We start from the raw sequence: 21,918 nt of genomic DNA on the forward strand, positions 1-21,918 counted from the left end.
CCTAACCCTCACCCTAGTGCCTACCCCTAGCCGTCCGCCCCTGCAGCCTAACCCTCCCCCTAGTGCCTAACCCCAACCCTCCCCCTAGTGCCTAACCCTAACCCTCCTCCTAGTGCCTAACCCTAACCCTCCCCCTAGTGCCTAACCCTCCTCCTAGTGCCTAACCCTAACCCTCCACCCCTGCAGCCTAACCCTCCCCCAAGTGCCTAACCCTAACCCTCCGCCCCTGTAGAATGTCGACATTGTGAACCCGTCGACATTCTACAGATGTTGACGTGTTCCATGTTCACATTCCAACAATGTTGACACCACACCTGTCAACATTGCGGTGTCAACATTATGACAGACAGCATCTCATTTTCTCTGGTGATAATAGAGACATCACGTTATAACATCAGAAATAAATACATAATAAAGAAATGAACGAATGCCGATGGCCGATACAGGGACTTTGAACGACAATGAAAAATGACCAATTTGCTTGGAACCAGTGATACCACAGACGTACTTCCTATTTATGGTTCCTGGTAAAATAATTGGCTGCGTGCTCATAGTCACTGGTTCAGCCAGGTAAATGGCCAGCTTTACTGTGTGTAAGCATTTTTATTTTCCAGCGATGGAAGGATGATGTGTCTGGTACAAAGCTGATGACCCTGATCCTAGGGCAGGCCTGGCCAACCTGTGGCTCTCCAGCTGTTGTAAACTACAAGTTCCAGCATGCCCTGCTACAGTTTTTATATTAGTGAATGCTTATACAGTTGCAGGGCATGCTGTGACCTGTAGTTTCAAAACAGCTGGCGAGCCACAGGCTGGCCAGGCCTGCCCTAGGGGGTACGTTTACTAAGCGGCAGCTTGTAAAAGCCGCCACTTCCCAGCATTTAGGCAGGAAACTTACCCCCTAGTAGACAACTTGTCCCGCCCTTGGGCAGGAGACTCATCTTTCAACTTATAAGAATAACTTACACTATGTCTAGCACATGCATTTGCCTTTGCCAATAAAGTACTGAACATTTATGGAGTCAATAATTCTTAAGACATAAAGCAACAATTAACGGGAGAGAATGTCCTTCCGATGACCCTGTGAGACCCCCACCTGCTCCATCTAAAAATAACGAAATCCCCAAAATATGCAATCTCATACTCGCTACTGAGCTACACAGTTCTGCCTCCAACAAGATTTTGTTTCCATAGCGCAAATGTAAGCTTTCGGTTACACCCGGACTTATCTCACAATACAATCCCCTCTTGAATTAACCAGAGTCATTGTACACTACACAGCCAAGTTTGTCAGACACACAGGTCTTTTAGGAAAACAAATACAGAACATTAATAAATGGATCTTAGTATGACAAAGAAAGTCACAAAGCTTAATGAATATATTTATTAAAAAAAGAAAAAAAAAAGAAAAAGATAACAAATGGCATACCGTCAAAAATAATTTGCAAAAACAGTCTCATAAAATAAAAAAAGAATGGTACAGGAAAGAGAACCTCAATAGCAAAATGATAGTCTGGATCTAGCAAACTTCTAGCATCAGAATAGCATTTTTAAATACTGTCTTTCTGCCCACAAGTCTCTTCCATGTGACACCACTACAAAAGACTTTGCAGTTTGAAAAGCATGTGAGTGCCGAGTTTTTATGTAGATGGTGTGGTCACATGCCAAGGGCACCCCAGATGGTTGAGTGCCGTGGATTAAGCCTGTCGTTTACAAAAGACTGTGGGCCTGATTCAGAGCTGCTCGCATCCAGCGTATGCAAATTTTTCAAAGTGACGCCATGGGAAGCGATCGCTCGCCAAGGCATAAGCACACCCACTTTGGCTGTGCGAGCGATCGCTTTGTGCATGCTGACACCCATTAGCCTATGTAGAGACGCCCACTAGCGCAAGTCATCTCCAGGAAGTGTATTAAAACATTGGTACATTGAGCACCATCGGGGGCGATCGCAGCGCTTGTGGTTACCTTACCCTGCCGCAAGCATTGCGAGGACTGCAGTGTAAAAAACAGGCATGTGACGTGTACTATGACGCTGCCTATTAATTATGCACGCCTTAATAACGGCGTTGAAACACCCAGGCACGCCTGCGTTCGCACCTCCACTCCCCGTTATTAGTGCACACAAATGGCCTCTCCTGTCACTCATTACCCTGGGCTGTCTTTGCTGGGTGAGGGAGCGGCCTGCGATCGCACAGAGGAGTTTATGCACGCGCAGAACAAAGTGTACGCATGCGCATTCGCAAACCATCAGGCCGCTTGCGAGCGCACAGTGCTAGAGAGCGGCTCTGAATTAGGTCCTGTGTGTAGACAAACGGGTTTTAGAACAACTTTTATGACCATGTGTTGGAAACCACTGCTATCCAGGAGGTCATGCAAAAACAATATTTCTCTACTGGAAAATAGTAAAAATATGAGATATGGTAAGAACTTACCCTTGTTATCTCTATTTCTACGAAGTCCATAGGGTTCCACAGGATACCTTGGGGTATAGGTGTGACGTCAGTCGCTGGGCACCATAGAGTTAAGCTTTTCAGCCTCCCAGGATGCACTAGGGTCCCCCTCCTATACCCCGCCCCCGAGCCAAGGCACCTCAGTTAGTTATCAAGCCATAGGCCGGAGGAGGAGAAGGAAGAGAGAGAAAAAAAGATCTGGACACATACAAGAATCACATTCTCACCAGAGGGAGATGGAAAACCGGTGACCAGAGCAAAGCCCATCTGCAGCACAGGTGTGACAGGGCGGGAGTCCTGTGGAACCCTATGGACTTCGTAGAAATAGAGATAACAAGGGTAAGTTCTTACCATATCTCATATTTTCTACTTCAGGGTCCATAGGGTATCCACAGGATACCTTGGGGATGTCCCAAAGCAGTATCCTTTAAGGGTGGGGACGCTCCTGTGCAGAAAGGAGAATCCGCCGCCCGAAGGAAGCATCCTGAGAGGCGAAGGTGTCAAACCTGTAATACCTCACGAAGGTATGGACAGAGGACCACGTAGCAGCCTTGCAGATCTGAACTGCCGAGGCACCACGTCGAGCTGCCCACGAAGGACCCACAGACCTAGTGGAATGAGCCTTCAGAGAAGGAGGGACCGGTAGGCCTTCATGAAGATAAGCTTCAGAAATAGCCATACGGATCCAGGCTTCCAAAGTTGCTTTGAAGCAGGCCAACCCTTTTTACGGAAGCCATAGAGGACAAACAAAGCGTCCGACTTCCTAAACGAAGAAGTGCGGTCAACATAAGTCCTTAAGGCCCGCACAACATCCAAAGAGGCCTCACCCACGGAAAGACCCGGTGAGTTAAAGGCCGGAACAACGATTTCCTCGTTAACATGAAACTGGGAAACAACTTTGGGAAGAAACTCGGGCCGAGTGCGAAGCACTGCCCTGTTCCCATGAAAAACCAAGAAAGGGGGTCTACAAGAAAGAGCCCCTAACTCAGAAACACGTCTGGCCGAAGCAATGGCCAGAAGGAAAACAGTCTTAGCTGTTAGCCATTTAAGATCCACTGAGCCCAGTGGTTCAAACGGCGGTCCTTGGAGAGCCCTCAGGACCACAGCCAAATCCCAAGGCGCCACAGGTGGAACAAAGGGCGGCTGAATGCGGAGAACACCTTGCATAAAGGTGCGCACATCCGGGATTGTAGCGATCCTACAGTGAAACCAGACAGATAGGGCCGAAACCTGTACCTTCAAAGAAGCAAGGCGAAGCCCATGATCTAGTCCCGCTTGCAGGAAGGCGAGAATCCGAGACAGACGAAACTCCCGCGGTGCATAACCTCTCGGTCGACACCACTGGAAGAACGTATGCCACACGCGATGGTATATCCTCGCGGAAGACGGTTTCCGAGCTCGTAACATGGTACGCACCACAGAGCTAGAAAACCCCCGGGACCTCAGCATGGCCGTCTCAACAGCCACGCCGTCAAAGACAGCCGAGTCAGGTCCGGGTGAAGGCAAGGGACCCTGAGACAGAAGGTCCGGTCGTAGCGGCAACCGCAGAGGACTGTCCACGGACAGACCCTGAAGGTCTGAGAACCAGTGCCGTCTGGGCCACGCGGGAGCTATCAACAGGAGCGTCCCTCCTTCCTGTTTGAATTTCCGGATTACCCGTGGAAGAAGGGAGACCGGAGGGAACAGGTATGCGAACCGGAACGTCCACCGGACGGACAGAGCATCCACCAGAGACGCCCCTTCGTCTCTTGTGCGAGACCCGTACACCGGCAACTTGTTGTTGTGCCGGGACGCCATGAGGTCGATCTCTGGAAGACCCCACCTGTCCACCAGCAGTTGAAAAACGTCCGGGTGCAGGGACCATTCCCCCGGATGAACGTCCTGGCGACTTAGAAAGTCCGCCTCCCAATTTAGCACTCCCGGGATGAAGACCGCTGATATGGCCGGAAGATTGCGCTCCGCTCAAACCAGGATCCGAGAGACCTCTACGAGAGCCGCCCGACTGCGAGTTCCTCCTTGCCTGTTTATGTAGGCCACGGTGGTAGCGTTGTCCGACTGGACCTGCACCGGGTGACCCTGGAGAAACCGCTGTGCCTGCTGGAGAGCATTGAAGACCGCACGGAGTTCCAAGATATTTATTGGAAGCTCCGCTTCTGTCGGCGTCCACCTGCCCTGGAACAAGTGTGGACCCGAAACTGCTCCCCAGCCCCGAAGACTGGCGTCCGTTGTCAACAGGACCCAATTTGGAACCCAGAACGGACGTCCCTTGTTGAGGTGAGTCGTCTCTAACCACCACGCAAGGGACAGGCGAACCTCCGGTGTGAACACAATCGTCTGGGACTTCAGAGACTGAGGCAGCCCGTACCACTTGGACAGGATCAGGCGCTGCAGAGGTCTGGAGTGAAACTGGGCGTATTCCACCATGTCGAACACCGACACCATGGAGCCCAGTAACCTCATCGCCGAGTGTAGGGACACCCGACGGCTGTGCAGACAACTGCGCACCCTTGACTGTAAAGCAGAGATCTTGTCCTCCGTCACGAAGATCCTTTGCTGTCCCGAGACCAATAAGGCTCCAAGATGCAGAATCCTCCGAGACGGGATTAGAGTGGACTTCTGCCAGTTGATTAGCCAGCCATGCCGTTGCAGCAGTGCAATGGTCAGGTCCAAGTGGCGTAACAGGAGCACTGGAGATCCTGCCACCAATAACAGGTCGTCCAAGTACGGCAACATGTGGACTCCCTGCAGCCGCAGAGAAGCCGCCATGACCGCCATCACCTTGGTGAAAACACGCAGTGCTGTCGCCAGGCCAAAAGGTAACGCCCGAAACTGGAAGTGGTCGCTGCGGATTGCAAACCTGAGGAACTGTTGATGGCGCAAAAGAATAGGAACATGCAGTTAAGCGTCCTGTATGTCCAATGACACCATGTAGTCCCCAGGTTCCAGCGCCAGAATGATGGACCGCAGGGTCTCCATCCGAAACTTCGGGACCCGCAAAGACTTGTTGAGCGCTTTGAGGTTGAGAATCGGACGATATGACCCATTGGGTTTCTGTACCAAAAATAGATTTGAATAGAAACCCTGGCCCCTCTGGGAGAATGGAACAGGCACTATAACTCCAGCCTGGAGCATAGTGTGCAATACCTTCCGCAGCTCCGTAGCCTTGTTCCGGTCTGATGGTAGACCCGTGGTGAAGAATTGAGCCGGGGTCTGTGCCGGAAGGAGAGGGCGTATCCGTGGGAAACCACCTCCAGAACCCAAGTGTCTGTCGTAGTGGTCGACCAACACTGGGCGAACTGCAGCAGGCGGTCTCCCACCCTGGGATCCCCCAAAGGGAGGCCCGGACCGTCAGGCTGCAGGCTTGTCATCTGGCTTGGGGGCCGGACGTCTGGTACTCCATGCCTGCTTCCGGGGCTTGGCCGATTTCTTAGGACCAGCCTGTCGAGGAAACGACTGTGGTTTGGGCCTGCCCTGGGCCCTAGATGACCGAAAGGACGATGGTCCAGAACCAGAAGGAGCAGCGGCCGACGGGAGACAAGCCGATTTGGCTGCCGCCAGCGTGGCCACAATCTTATCCAGATCCGGATCGAAGAGAACTTCTCCGGTAAACGGCAACGCCTCCAGACCCTTTTTGGAATCTGCGTCCGCCTTCCAGGATCGCAGCCACAAGGTGCAACGAGCAGCTACCGCTGCTGAAGAAATCCTAGACACCAGAGTACTAATGTCTAGGGCTGCCTCGTTGATGTAGGTGGTCGAATCACGGAGATTGCCAATCAACTCCGCCTGTTCGGCCGGACAGTCAGAATCAAAAGAAGCCTCTAATGAATCCGCCCAGCGCTCCATCGCTCTGGCAACCCAGCAAATGGCCATAGCCGGCCGTGCTGCCCCCCCTGCAAGGGAATAAGCGAACTTCAGGCAGTTCTCCACCTTGCGGTCCGTAGCATCCTTAAGGGAGGACATGGATGGCATCGGCAATGTGGCACTACGGACAAGACGGGTCACGTGAGAATCCACCTGTGGAGGGGATTCCCACTTTGCAAAATAATTATCCGCGAACGGATAAGCCACCGCCAGGCGTCTCTGCGGCTGGTATCTTTTGCCAGGCTGTTTCCACGCCTCCTCTAAATGGTCCACCAACTGACCCGAAAGAGGAAAGACTGTGGCATCGCCCTTCACATCCTTGAAAAAGGCAAACTTAGATTTAGCCGCTGGGGGAACTTCGTCCTCAATCACCAAGGCTGTGCGGACCGCCCGAATAAGTCCAGGAATATATACTTTGGACTTAGCATCAGCGTCCTTAGTATGAGAGGTTCCTGATCGTAAGGATCCAGAATCTCCCCATCATCAGACGTCCCCTCGTCATCCTCATAAGGAGCTGACAGAGACGCCACCGGCCGTTTATGTGGCCGCATCACAGACTCCCCTTGCAACACATCCGACAAGTGCTGTACAGAACTCGTCAGGGAGTTAACCCACGCTGGCTCCTGAGAAACCGGGAGCGGGGAAATAGGGAGACTGTGGGGTACCACCAATTGTCGTGGGAAACCCTGCATGGGTGACGACACCACTGACCGCTGGGATAAACCCATCGGTGTAAACGCGGGCTGCGGAGCTAACTGGCCCACTAAGGCTGTAAGCGCCTGAGCGAAACAAGCCCAGGGCGGCTCCTGTACCGGTGCTGTAACCGTAAGAGGCCGCGCCATTGGCAAACACTGCCGGCAAAGGCCCTCCGCGCTACCCTCCCCCTCCGCTAACGGTACTTTACACGTAGTACACTGTAGCCGGAGGGGAAAATCACTTTCGGACATGATGGCACCACGTATGTGACCACCCTGCAGCACTGCACCGCAAGGGCTTAGCAAAAAGAACAGGGACAGTAATAAAGCTGACAGTTTAGAGAAAAGTTACAGGCAGCAGCGCTAGCACAGTCACATACAATGCAGAGAAATAACAATTCCTGCACTAACAGCGCTGATCACTCAACTACACAGACACAGGGCCTGGTAGGACACAGCGCTGCATACACAGACCTGAGCCACAGCGGAGGAGAGGTATGCGGGGGGACCCTGACCACGATGCTTCCGTCCAGCGCTTCCAGCAGCGTTCACCATGCGTTCTGGAGAAGATGGCCGCCGAGGAGCAGAGAGGAGGCTGGCCAGGGGGAGGAGCGCTGCCACAGGACCAGTCGGCAGCGTGCAGAGAGGGCTTAGTGCAGCGGGGGAGGCGCCGGCTGTGAGACAGGGAAGGCGCGCTCCCCTGGCATGCATTTAACCCCTGGGACGCCGCAGCGCTACCGCTCTGCTGCGGTCCGCTGTCCTAGGGGGTAGTGGAAAGCGCAGGATGGTCGCCTGGCTCCATGCTGCAGCCAGTCCCCAGGGAGCCCCCTGCCTGGGGACTTAGGACCATGTGACCAGCGGGGACCAACCGCGGGACCCCGCTGCTTACCTTTGTCCCCCTTGGATCCGGCCATGGTCCGGAACATCTGGGGTCACCGCTAGCTGTGACCCCAGATGCTCACCAGCATCCCCGGATCGGTACCGGCGTTCTGGTACCGGCGGGGGTGTAGGGAAGACAGCATGGACGTCAGGACTGACTGTCCATGCTGTACATCCAGATGTGCAGCCACAGCTGCACTGAAGAAAGCTTCAGGGGCTCTTCTAGCCCACTCCGACAGGTGCACCCGACGCCGGCCGGGCACCAAACTAAACTGAGGTGCCTTGGCTCGGGGGCGGGGTATAGGAGGGGGACCCTAGTGCATCCTGGGAGGCTGAAAAGCTTAACTCTATGGTGCCCAGTGACTGACGTCACACCTATACCCCAAGGTATCCTGTGGATACCCTATGGACCCTGAAGTAGAAAATATAATATTATGTACACCAGATATCATTATGTATAATCATTTATACAGGTATATTTCACCTAATCCTCCCCCACCCCCCAACTAAGCCATAATCACAGGTTATATGTAAACTGGTTAACAGAATGTCGTTCCTTCTAGGTAGCACAGATGTAATGATTACATACACCATACACAGAGGTGTCCTTGGGCACCTGGCCAACAAAAGGGCACCCAAGAAGGGGGCGTGGTCACTCAGAAAGGGGGCGTGTCCTTGAGATGCACCCTCTTTACATCACTGTGGGGGGGTGCTAAGCACTCACAGACATGCTGGGCTGCCCCCCCCCCCCAAGCTCTCCTCGGAGTGCGATCAGATGCCAGGCACACGGCATCAATTCACCCAGCGGTGATTGTTTCACCACAACTTTTCCCCCCATCAAAACACTGCAGCCCGTGGGTGTGGATAGCACCAGGCAGGCTGATTCAGAAGGGCGACGCCATAAGGACAAGGAGCATTTAAGCAATTTTAAATCAGGCAGGGTGCTGCACCCCGCTAAAACAGCCTAGCGGGAACACTATATTGACAGGGTCAGCACAGTATGGATAGACGTGGGGTGTGTATAGACAGTGTCAGCACAGTATGGATAGACGTGGGGTGTGTATAGACAGGGTCAGCACAGTATGGATAGACGTGGGGTGTGTATAGACAGTGTCAGCACAGTATGGATAGACGTGGGGTGTGTATAGACAGGGTCAGCACAGTATGGATAGATGTGGGGTGTGTATAGACAGGGTCAGCACAGTATGGATAGACGTGGGGTGTGTATAGACAGGGTCAGCACAGTATGGATAGACGTGGTATGTGTATAGACAGTGTCAGCACAGTATGGATAGACGTGAGGGTGTATAGATGGGACAGCACAGTATGGATAGACGTGGGGTGTGTATAGACAGGGTCAGCACAGTATGGATAGACGTGGGGTGTGTATAGACGGGCTCAGCACAGTATGGATAGACGTGGGGAGTGTATAGACAGGGTCAGCACAGTATGGATAGACGTGGGGTGTGTATAGACGGGGTCAGCACAGTATGGATAGACGTGGGGTGTGTATAGATGGGGTCAGCACAGTATGGATAGACGTGGGGTGTGTATAGACAGGGTCAGCACAGAATGGATAGACGTGGGGTGTGTATAGACAGTGTCAGCACAGTATGGATAGACGTGGGGTGTGTATAGACGGGGTCAGCACAGTATGGATAGACGTGGGGAGTGTATAGACGGGGTCAGCACAGTATGGATAGACGTGGGGTGTGTATAGACGGGGTCAGCACAGTATGGATAGACGTGGGGTGTGTATAGACGGGGTCAGCACAGTATGGATAGACGTGGGGTGTGTATAGACAGGGTCAGCACAGAATGGATAGACGTGGGGTGTGTATAGACAGGGTCAGCACAGTATGGATAGACGTGGGGTGTGTATAGACAGGGTCAGCACAGTATGGATAGACGTGAGGAGTGTATAGACAGTGTCAGCACAGTATGGATAGACGTGGGGGTGTATAGATGGGACAGCACAGTATGGATAGACGTGGGGTGTGTATACACGGTGTTGGCACAGTATGGATAGACGTGGGGAGTGTATAGACAGTGTCAGCACAGTATGGATAGACGTGGGGGTGTATAGATGGGACAGCACAGTATGGATAGACGTGGGGTGTGTATACACGGTGTTGGCACAGTATGGATAGACGTGGGGAGTGTATAGACAGTGTCAGCACAGTATGGATAGACGTGGGGGTGTATAGATGGGACAGCACAGTATGGATAGACGTGGGGTGTGTATACACGGTGTTGGCACAGTATGGATAGACGTGGGGGTGTATAGACAGGGTCGGCACAGTATGGATAGACGTGGGGGGACCTATAGATGGGGCAGTACAGGATGTATAGACATGGGGTGTGTATAGACAGGGTTAGCGCAATATGTATCATTGTGGGGTGTGTATAGATGGGGTCAGCACAGTATGTATATATACGTGGAGGGACCTATAGATGGGGCAGCACAGTATGTATAGGTGGCAATATGTAATTGTATAGATGAGGGGTATATATAGACAGAGCCAGTGCGTACAGACGGGCTCAGTGCAGTGTTGTTATATTATCAGACCCTCCGACATGACCCCTTCCCCCCAGTGCACAGTGCTCTGCTCCACAACTTCCCACTTCTCATCCATTACCTAGTTCAGCACAGGTGTCTGCAGTCATACATTAGGGGGAAGAGCAGGGGCAGAGCACTGTGTACTGGGGGGAAGGGGTCATGTGTTGGGGCAGAGCACTGTGTACTGGGGTGGAGGGACAGAGCACTGTTTACTGGGGTGGCGGGGCAAAGCACTGTTTACTGGGGTGGGGGGGCAGAGCACTGTTTACTGGGGTAGGGGGGCAGAGCACTGGGTACTGGGGTAGGGGGGCAGAGCACTGGGTACTGGGGGAAGGGGTCATGTGTTGGGACAGAGCACTGTGTACTGGGGGGGAAGGGGTCATGTGTTGGGGCAGAGCACTGTGTACTGGGGTGGGGGGACAGAGCACTGTTTACTGGGATGGGGGGGCAGAGAACTGTGTACTGGGGGGGAAGGGGTCATGTGTTGGGGCAGAGCACTGTGTACTGGGTGGGAAGGGGTCATGTGTTGGGGCAGAGCACTGTGTACTGGGGTGGGGGGGCAGAGCACTGGGTACTGGGGGAAGGGGTCATGTGTTGGGGCAAAGCACTGATTACTGGGGTGGGGAGGCAGAGCACTGGGTACTGGGGTGGGGGGGCAGAGCACTGTGTACTGGGGGGAAGGGGGTCATGTGTTGGGGCAGAGCACTGTGTACTGGGGTGGGGGGGCAGAGCACTGGGTACTGGGGTGGGGGTCATGTGTTGGGGCAGAGCACTGTGTACTGGGGTGGGGGGACAGAGCACTGTGTACTGGGGGGGGAAGGGGTCATGTGTTGGGGCAGAGCACTGTGTACTGGGGGGAAGGGGTCATGTGTTGGGGCAGAGCACTGTGTACTGGGGGGGAAGGGTCATGTGTTGGGGCAAAGCACTGTGTACTGGGGGGGAAGGGTCATGTGTTGGGGCAGAGCACTGTGTACTGGGGGGGAAGGGGTCATGTGTTGGGACAGAGCACTGTGTACTGGGGGGGAAGGGGTCATGTGTTGGGACAGAGCACTGTGTACTGGGGGGGAAGGGGTCATGTGTTGGGACAGAGCACTGTGTACTGGGGTGGGGGGACAGAGCACTGTTTACTGGGATGGGGGGGCAGAGCACTGTGTACTGGGGGGGAAGGGGTCATGTGTTGGGGCAGAGCACTGTGTACTGGGTGGGAAGGGGTCATGTGTTGGGGCAGAGCACTGTGTACTGGGGTGGGGAGGCAGAGCACTGGGTACTGGGGGAAGGGGGTCATGTGTTGGGGCAAAGCACTGATTACCGGGGTGGGGAGGCAGAGCACTGGGTACTGGGGTGGGGGGGCAGAGCACTGTGTACTGGGGGGAAGGGGGTCATGTGTTGGGGCAGAGCACTGTGTACTGGGGTGGGGGGGTAGAGCACGGGGTACTGGGGTGGGGGTCATGTGTTGGGGCAGAGCACTGTGTACTGGGTGGGGGGGCAGAGCACTGTGTACTGGGGGAAAGGGGTGATGTGTTGGGGCAGAGCACTGTGTACTGAGGTGGGGGGGCAGAGCACTGTGTACTTGGGGAAAGGGGTGATGTGTTGGGGCATAGCACTGTGTACTGAGGTGGGGAGGGCAGAGCACTGTGTACTGGGGGAAAGGGGTGATGTGTTGGGGCAGAGTACTGTGTACTGGGGGGGTCATGTGTTGGGGCAGAGCACTGTGTACTGGGTGGGGGGTAGAGCACTGTGTACTGGGTGGGGGGGGGCAGAGCACTGTGTACTGGAGGGGAAGGGGTGATGTGTTGGGGCAGAGCACTGTGTACTGGGGGGGAAGGGGTCATGTGTTGGGGCAGAGCACTGTGTACTGGGGGGGAAGGGGTCATGTGTTGGGGCAGAGCACTGTGTACTGGGGTGGGGGACAGAGCAGTGTGTACTGGGGGGAAGGGGGTGATGTGTTGGGGCAGAGCACTGTGTACTGGGGGAAGGGGGTGATGTGTTGGGGCAGAGCACTGTGTACTGGGGGGAAGGGGTGATGTGTTGGGGCAGAGCACTGGGTACTGGGGTGGGGGGGCAGAGCACTGAGTACTGGGGTGGGGGGCAGAGCAGTGTGTACTGGCGTGGGGAGGCAGAGCACTGGGTACTGGGGGGAAGGGGTCATGTGTTGGGGCAGAGCACTGGGTACTGGAGGGAAGGGGTGATGTGTTGGGGCAGAGCACTGTGTACTGCGGTGGGGGGACAGAGCACTGTTTACTGGGATGGGGGGGCTGAGCACTGTTTACTGGGGTGGGGAGGCAGAGCACTGGGTACTGGGGGGAAGGGGTGATGTGTTGGGGCAGAGCACTGTGTACTGGGGGAAGGGGGTGATGTGTTGGGGCAGAGCACTGTGTAATGGGGTGGGGGGACAGAACACTGTTTACTGGGGTGGGGGGGCAGAGCACTGTTTACTGGGGTGGGGGGGCAGAGCACTGTTTACTGGGGGAAGGGGTCATGTGTTGGGGCAGAGCACTGTGTACTGGGAGGGAAGGGGTCATGTGTTGGGGCAGAGCACTGTGTACTGGGGTGGAGGGACAGAGCACTGTTTACTGGGGTGGCGGGGCAAAGCACTGTTTACTGGGGTGGGGGGGCAGAGCACTGTTTACTGGGGTAGGGGGGCAGAGCACTGGGTACTGGGGTGGGGGGGCAGAGCACTGGGTACTGGGGGAAGGGGTCATGTGTTGGGACAGAGCACTGTGTACTGGGGGGGAAGGGGTCATGTGTTGGGGCAGAGCACTGTGTACTGGGGTGGGGGGACAGAGCACTGTTTACTGGGATGGGGGGGCAGAGCACTGTGTACTGGGGGGGAAGGGGTCATGTGTTGGGGCAGAGCACTGTGTACTGGGTGGGAAGGGGTCATGTGTTGGGGCAGAGCACTGTGTACTGGGGTGGGGGGGCAGAGCACTGGGTACTGGGGGAAGGGGTCATGTGTTGGGGCAAAGCACTGATTACTGGGGTGGGGAGGCAGAGCACTGGGTACTGGGGTGGGGGGGCAGAGCACTGTGTACTGGGGGGAAGGGGGTCATGTGTTGGGGCAGAGCACTGTGTACTGGGGTGGGGGGGCAGAGCACTGGGTACTGGGGTGGGGGTCATGTGTTGGGGCAGAGCACTGTGTACTGGGGTGGGGGGACAGAGCACTGTGTACTGGGGGGGGAAGGGGTCATGTGTTGGGGCAGAGCACTGTGTACTGGGGGGAAGGGGTCATGTGTTGGGGCAGAGCACTGTGTACTGGGGGGGAAGGGTCATGTGTTGGGGCAAAGCACTGTGTACTGGGGGGGAAGGGTCATGTGTTGGGGCAGAGCACTGTGTACTGGGGGGGAAGGGGTCATGTGTTGGGACAGAGCACTGTGTACTGGGGGGGAAGGGGTCATGTGTTGGGACAGAGCACTGTGTACTGGGGGGGAAGGGGTCATGTGTTGGGACAGAGCACTGTGTACTGGGGTGGGGGGACAGAGCACTGTTTACTGGGATGGGGGGGCAGAGCACTGTGTACTGGGGGGGAAGGGGTCATGTGTTGGGGCAGAGCACTGTGTACTGGGTGGGAAGGGGTCATGTGTTGGGGCAGAGCACTGTGTACTGGGGTGGGGAGGCAGAGCACTGGGTACTGGGGGAAGGGGGTCATGTGTTGGGGCAAAGCACTGATTACCGGGGTGGGGAGGCAGAGCACTGGGTACTGGGGTGGGGGGGCAGAGCACTGTGTACTGGGGGGAAGGGGGTCATGTGTTGGGGCAGAGCACTGTGTACTGGGGTGGGGGGGTAGAGCACTGGGTACTGGGGTGGGGGTCATGTGTTGGGGCAGAGCACTGTGTACTGGGTGGGGGGGCAGAGCACTGTGTACTGGGGGAAAGGGGTGATGTGTTGGGGCATAGCACTGTGTACTGAGGTGGGGAGGGCAGAGCACTGTGTACTGGGGGAAAGGGGTGATGTGTTGGGGCAGAGTACTGTGTACTGGGGGGGTCATGTGTTGGGGCAGAGCACTGTGTACTGGGTGGGGGGTAGAGCACTGTGTACTGGGTGGGGGGGGGCAGAGCACTGTGTACTGGAGGGGAAGGGGTGATGTGTTGGGGCAGAGCACTGTGTACTGGGGGGGAAGGGGTCATGTGTTGGGGCAGAGCACTGTGTACTGGGGGGGAAGGGGTCATGTGTTGGGGCAGAGCACTGTGTACTGGGGTGGGGGACAGAGCAGTGTGTACTGGGGGGAAGGGGGTGATGTGTTGGGGCAGAGCACTGTGTACTGGGGGAAGGGGGTGATGTGTTGGGGCAGAGCACTGTGTACTGGGGGGAAGGGGTGATGTGTTGGGGCAGAGCACTGGGTACTGGGGTGGGGGGGCAGAGCACTGAGTACTGGGGTGGGGGGCAGAGCAGTGTGTACTGGCGTGGGGAGGCAGAGCACTGGGTACTGGGGGGAAGGGGTCATGTGTTGGGGCAGAGCACTGGGTACTGGAGGGAAGGGGTGATGTGTTGGGGCAGAGCACTGTGTACTGCGGTGGGGGGACAGAGCACTGTTTACTGGGATGGGGGGGCTGAGCACTGTTTACTGGGGTGGGGAGGCAGAGCACTGGGTACTGGGGGGAAGGGGTGATGTGTTGGGGCAGAGCACTGTGTACTGGGGGAAGGGGGTGATGTGTTGGGGCAGAGCACTGTGTAATGGGGTGGGGGGACAGAACACTGTTTACTGGGGTGGGGGGGCAGAGCACTGTTTACTGGGGTGGGGGGGCAGAGCACTGTTTACTGGGGGAAGGGGTCATGTGTTGGGGCAGAGCACTGTGTACTGGGAGGGAAGGGGTCATGTGTTGGGGCAGAGCACTGTGTACTGGGGTGGAGGGACAGAGCACTGTTTACTGGGGTGGCGGGGCAAAGCACTGTTTACTGGGGTGGGGGGGCAGAGCACTGTTTACTGGGGTAGGGGGGCAGAGCACTGGGTACTGGGGTGGGGGGGCAGAGCACTGGGTACTGGGGGAAGGGGTCATGTGTTGGGACAGAGCACTGTGTACTGGGGGGGAAGGGGTCATGTGTTGGGGCAGAGCACTGTGTACTGGGGTGGGGGGACAGAGCACTGTTTACTGGGATGGGGGGGCAGAGCACTGTGTACTGGGGGGGAAGGGGTCATGTGTTGGGGCAGAGCACTGTGTACTGGGTGGGAAGGGGTCATGTGTTGGGGCAGAGCACTGTGTACTGGGGTGGGGGGGCAGAGCACTGGGTACTGGGGGAAGGGGTCATGTGTTGGGGCAAAGCACTGATTACTGGGGTGGGGAGGCAGAGCACTGGGTACTGGGGTGGGGGGGCAGAGCACTGGGTACTGGGGGGAAGGGGGTCATGTGTTGGGGCAGAGCACTGTGTACTGGGGTGGGGGGGCAGAGCACTGGGTACTGGGGTGGGGGTCATGTGTTGGGGCAGAGCACTGTGTACTGGGGTGGGGGGACAGAGCACTGTGTACTGGGGGGGGAAGGGGTCATGTGTTGGGGCAGAGCACTGTGTACTGGGGGGAAGGGGTCATGTGTTGGGGCAGAGCACTGTGTACTGGGGGGGAAGGGTCATGTGTTGGGGCAGAGCACTGTGTACTGGGGGGGAAGGGGTCATGTGTTGGGACAGAGCACTGTGTACTGGGGGGTGGGACAGAGCACTGTGTACTGGGGGGGAAGGGGTCATGTGTTGGGACAGAGCACTGTGTACTGGGGGGGAAGGGGTCATGTGTTGGGACAGAGCACTGTGTACTGGGGTGGGGGGACAGAGCACTGTTTACTGGGATGGGGGGGCAGAGCACTGTGTACTGGGGGGGAAGGGGTCATGTGTTGGGGCAGAGCACTGTGTACTGGGTGGGAAGGGGTCATGTGTTGGGGCAGAGCACTGTGTACTGGGGTGGGGAGGCAGAGCACTGGGTACTGGGGGAAGGGGGTCATGTGTTGGGGCAAAGCACTGATTACCGGGGTGGGGAGGCAGAGCACTGGGTACTGGGGTGGGGGGGCAGAGCACTGTGTACTGGGGGGAAGGGGGTCATGTGTTGGGGCAGAGCACTGTGTACTGGGGTGGGGGGGTAGAGCACTGGGTACTGGGGTGGGGGTCATGTGTTGGGGCAGAGCACTGTGTACTGGGTGGGGGGGCAGAGCACTGTGTACTGGGGGAAAGGGGTGATGTGTTGGGGCAGAGCACTGTGTACTGAGGTGGGGGGGCAGAGCACTGTGTACTTGGGGAAAGGGGTGATGTGTTGGGGCATAGCACTGTGTACTGAGGTGGGGAGGGCAGAGCACTGTGTACTGGGGGAAAGGGGTGATGTGTTGGGGCAGAGTACTGTGTACTGGGGGGGTCATGTGTTGGGGCAGAGCACTGTGTACTGGGTGGGGGGTAGAGCACTGTGTACTGGGTGGGGGGGGGCAGAGCACTGTGTACTGGAGGGGAAGGGGTGATGTGTTGGGGCAGAGCACTGTGTACTGGGGGGGAAGGGGTCATGTGTTGGGGCAGAGCACTGTGTACTGGGGGGGAAGGGGTCATGTGTTGGGGCAGAGCACTGTGTACTGGGGTGGGGGACAGAGCAGTGTGTACTGGGGGGAAGGGGGTGATGTGTTGGGGCAGAGCACTGTGTACTGGGGGAAGGGGGTGATGTGTTGGGGCAGAGCACTGTGTACTGGGGGGAAGGGGTGATGTGTTGGGGCAGAGCACTGGGTACTGGGGTGGGGGGGCAGAGCAGTGTGTACTGGCGTGGGGAGGCAGAGCACTGGGTACTGGGGGGAAGGGGTCATGTGTTGGGGCAGAGCACTGGGTACTGGAGGGAAGGGGTGATGTGTTGGGGCAGAGCACTGTGTACTGCGGTGGGGGGACAGAGCACTGTTTACTGGGATGGGGGGGCTGAGCACTGTTTACTGGGGTGGGGAGGCAGAGCACTGGGTACTGGGGGGAAGGGGTGATGTGTTGGGGCAGAGCACTGTGTACTGGGGGAAGGGGGTGATGTGTTGGGGCAGAGCACTGTGTAATGGGGTGGGGGGACAGAACACTGTTTACTGGGGTGGGGGGGCAGAGCACTGTTTACTGGGGTGGGGGGGCAGAGCACTGTTTACTGGGGGAAGGGGTCATGTGTTGGGGCAGAGCACTGTGTACTGGGAGGGAAGGGGTCATGTGTTGGGGCAGAGCACTGTGTACTGGGGTGGAGGGACAGAGCACTGTTTACTGGGGTGGCGGGGCAAAGCACTGTTTACTGGGGTGGGGGGGCAGAGCACTGTTTACTGGGGTAGGGGGGCAGAGCACTGGGTACTGGGGTGGGGGGGCAGAGCACTGGGTACTGGGGGAAGGGGTCATGTGTTGGGACAGAGCACTGTGTACTGGGGGGGAAGGGGTCATGTGTTGGGGCAGAGCACTGTGTACTGGGGTGGGGGGACAGAGCACTGTTTACTGGGATGGGGGGGCAGAGCACTGTGTACTGGGGGGGAAGGGGTCATGTGTTGGGGCAGAGCACTGTGTACTGGGTGGGAAGGGGTCATGTGTTGGGGCAGAGCACTGTGTACTGGGGTGGGGGGGGCAGAGCACTGGGTACTGGGGGAAGGGGTCATGTGTTGGGGCAAAGCACTGATTACTGGGGTGGGGAGGCAGAGCACTGGGTACTGGGGTGGGGGGGGCAGAGCACTGTGTACTGGGGGGAAGGGGGTCATGTGTTGGGGCAGAGCACTGTGTACTGGGGTGGGGGGGCAGAGCACTGGGTACTGGGGTGGGGGTCATGTGTTGGGGCAGAGCACTGTGTACTGGGGTGGGGGGACAGAGCACTGTGTACTGGGGGGGAAGGGGTCATGTGTTGGGGCAGAGCACTGTGTACTGGGGGGAAGGGGTCATGTGTTGGGGCAGAGCACTGTGTACTGGGGGGGAAGGGTCATGTGTTGGGGCAAAGCACTGTGTACTGGGGGGGAAGGGTCATGTGTTGGGGCAGAGCACTGTGTACTGGGGGGGAAGGGGTCATGTGTTGGGACAGAGCACTGTGTACTGGGGGGGAAGGGGTCATGTGTTGGGACAGAGCACTGTGTACTGGGGGGGAAGGGGTCATGTGTTGGGACAGAGCACTGTGTACTGGGGTGGGGGGACAGAGCACTGTTTACTGGGATGGGGGGGCAGAGCACTGTGTACTGGGGGGGAAGGGGTCATGTGTTGGGGCAGAGCACTGTGTACTGGGTGGGAAGGGGTCATGTGTTGGGGCAGAGCACTGTGTACTGGGGTGGGGAGGCAGAGCACTGGGTACTGGGGGAAGGGGATCATGTGTTGGGGCAAAGCACTGATTACCGGGGTGGGGAGGCAGAGCACTGGGTACTGGGGTGGGGGGGCAGAGCACTGTGTACTGGGGGGAAGGGGGTCATGTGTTGGGGCAGAGCACTGTGTACTGGGGTGGGGGGGCAGAGCACTGGGTACTGGGGTGGGGGTCATGTGTTGGGGCAGAGCACTGTGTACTGGGTGGGGGGGCAGAGCACTGTGTACTGGGGGAAAGGGGTGATGTGTTGGGGCATAGCACTGTGTACTGGGGTGGGGGGGCAGAGCACTGGGTACTGGGGTGGGGGTCATGTGTTGGGGCAGAGCACTGTGTACTGAGGTGGGGGGGCAGAGCACTGTGTACTTGGGGAAAGGGGTGATGTGTTGGGGCATAGCACAGTGTACTGAGGTGGGGAGGGCAGAGCACTGTGTACTGGGGGAAAGGGGTGATGTGTTGGGGCAGAGTACTGTGTACCGGGGGGGTCATGTGTTGGGGCAGAGCACTGTGTACTGGGTGGGGGGGTAGAGCACTGTGTACTGGGTGGGGGGGGCAGAGCACTGTGTACTGGGGGGGAAGGGGTCATGTGTTGGGGCAGAGCACTGTGTACTGGGGGGGAAGGGGTCATGTGTTGGGGCAGAGCACTGTGTACTGGGGTGGGGGACAGAGCAGTGTGTACTGGGGGGAAGGGGGTGATGTGTTGGGGCAGAGCACTGGGTACTGGGGTGGGGGGGCAGAGCACTGAGTACTGGGGTGGGGGGCAGAGCACTGTGTACTGGGGGGAAGGGGGTCATGTGTTGGGGCAGAGCACTGTGTACTGGGGTGGGGGGGCAGAGCACTGGGTACTGGGGTGGGGGTCATGTGTTGGGGCAGAGCACTGTGTACTGGGTGGGGGGGCAGAGCACTGTGTACTGGGGGAAAGGGGTGATGTGTTGGGGCATAGCACTGTGTACTGGGGTGGGGGGGCAGAGCACTGGGTACTGGGGTGGGGGTCATGTGTTGGGGCAGAGCACTGTGTACTGAGGTGGGGGGGCAGAGCACTGTGTACTTGGGGAAAGGGGTGATGTGTTGGGGCATAGCACAGTGTACTGAGGTGGGGAGGGCAGAGCACTGTGTACTGGGGGAAAGGGGTGATGTGTTGGGGCAGAGTACTGTGTACCGGGGGGGTCATGTGTTGGGGCAGAGCACTGTGTACTGGGTGGGGGGGTAGAGCACTGTGTACTGGGTGGGGGGGGCAGAGCACTGTGTACTGGGGGGGAAGGGGTCATGTGTTGGGGCAGAGCACTGTGTACTGGGGGGGAAGGGGTCATGTGTTGGGGCAGAGCACTGTGTACTGGGGTGGGGGACAGAGCAGTGTGTACTGGGGGGAAGGGGGTGATGTGTTGGGGCAGAGCACTGGGTACTGGGGTGGGGGGGCAGAGCACTGAGTACTGGGGTGGGGGGCAGAGCACTGTGTACTGGGGGGAAGGGGGTCATGTGTTGGGGCAGAGCACTGTGTACTGGGGTGGGGGGGCAGAGCACTGGGTACTGGGGTGGGGGTCATGTGTTGGGGCAGAGCACTGTGTACTGGGTGGGGGGGCAGAGCACTGTGTACTGGGGGAAAGGGGTGATGTGTTGGGGCATAGCACTGTGTACTGGGGTGGGGGGGCAGAGCACTGGGTACTGGGGTGGGGGTCATGTGTTGGGGCAGAGCACTGTGTACTGAGGTGGGGGGGCAGAGCACTGTGTACTTGGGGAAAGGGGTGATGTGTTGGGGCATAGCACAGTGTACTGAGGTGGGGAGGGCAGAGCACTGTGTACTGGGGGAAAGGGGTGATGTGTTGGGGCAGAGTACTGTGTACCGGGGGGGTCATGTGTTGGGGCAGAGCACTGTGTACTGGGTGGGGGGGTAGAGCACTGTGTACTGGGGGGGAAGGGGTCATGTGTTGGGGCAGAGCACTGTGTACTGGGGGGGAAGGGGTCATGTGTTGGGGCAGAGCACTGTGTACTGGGGTGGGGGACAGAGCAGTGTGTACTGGGGGGAAGGGGGTGATGTGTTGGGGCAGAGCACTGGGTACTGGGGTGGGGGAGCAGAGCACTGGGTACTGGGGGGAAGGGGTGATGTGTTGGGGCAGAGCACTGAGTACTGGGGTGGGGGGCAGAGCAGTGTGTACTGGGGTGGGGAGGCAGAGCACTGGGTACTGGGGGGAAGGGGTGATGTGTTGGGGCAGGTATTATAGATATTACATGGAGTGTTGCTGGACACTGATTGGATGCACATGTTGCACAGTAGATCCGGGTGACAGTTTGGGGCCCTCTGTGTTATGTGACCCCATGTGGGAGACTGTGTAATGTTACCACCAGCACGGGGCACACGGGTCACCCATCATCACGTGTAGCGGCGCAGACTCCTCCTCCCCCCGGGTTACCTGGCTCTGCTCTTGCTGCAAGCGGGTCACCTCTCGGGTGCTGGGCTGCCTCACCCCAGTTGCACCCTCCATGCTCCGGGCTCACCCCAGTCCTGGTTCCGCCTCCCGGTCCCCTCACTCACAGCAGCACATTCCCCCTACGTACAGTACACTGACGGCGTCACCATCTCGCGAGATGTCACACGTGGGAGAGGGACAGGCGAGATCATCACATCAGGCTCATTCACTGTACTCAGCGATGTACCCACTGCCAGGCACACTGCTCAGCACTGTACCCACTGCCAGGCACACTGCTCAGCGCTGTACCCACTGCCAGGCACACTGCTCAGCGCTGTACCCACTGCCAGGCACACTGCTCAGCGCTGTACCCACTGCCAGGCACACTACTCAGCACTGTACCCACTGCCCCGCACACTACTCAGCACTGTACCCACTGCCCTACATTACGCAGCACTGTACACACTGCCCCGCACACTACTCAGCACTGTACCCACTGCCCTACATTACACAGCACTGTACCAACTGCCAGGCACACTACTCAGCACTGTACACACTGCCCTACATTACACAGTACTGTACCCACTGCCCCGCACACTACTGTACTCAGCACTGTACCCACTGCCCCGCACACTATTCAGCACTGTACCACTGCCCTACATTACACACTACTGTACACACTGTACTCAGCACTGTACCCACTACCCCGCACACTACTCAGCACTGTACCCACTGCCCTACATTACAGAGCACTGTACACACTGCCCTACATTACACAACACTGTACTCAGCACTGTACACACTGCCCCGCACACTACTCAGCACT

The 21,918-nt window shown here is 57.4% G+C and overlaps 1 protein-coding gene across 2 annotated transcripts in view; it reads right to left on the reverse strand.

Moving 5' to 3' along the window:
* URI1 (URI1 prefoldin like chaperone) overlaps positions 1-21,255 on the reverse strand; it is a 99,300-nt gene extending 78,045 nt beyond the window's left edge. Inside the window, exon 1 of one of the 2 annotated variants that reach the window (XM_088451065.1) lies at positions 21,096-21,255. In XM_088451065.1, coding sequence (XP_088307191.1) covers positions 21,096-21,167 — 72 coding nt within the window. In that variant the 5' untranslated portion in view covers positions 21,168-21,255. The remainder of the gene's footprint in view (positions 1-21,095) is intronic. The other variant, XM_088451066.1, reaches the window with a different exon arrangement.
* Positions 21,256-21,918: the final 663 nt, after the last annotated feature.

Source organism: Taudactylus pleione, unplaced genomic scaffold (genome assembly GCF_031769625.1).
Source record: "Taudactylus pleione unplaced genomic scaffold, aTauple2 ptg000537l, whole genome shotgun sequence".
NCBI classification, from domain to species: domain Eukaryota; kingdom Metazoa; phylum Chordata; class Amphibia; order Anura; family Myobatrachidae; genus Taudactylus; species Taudactylus pleione.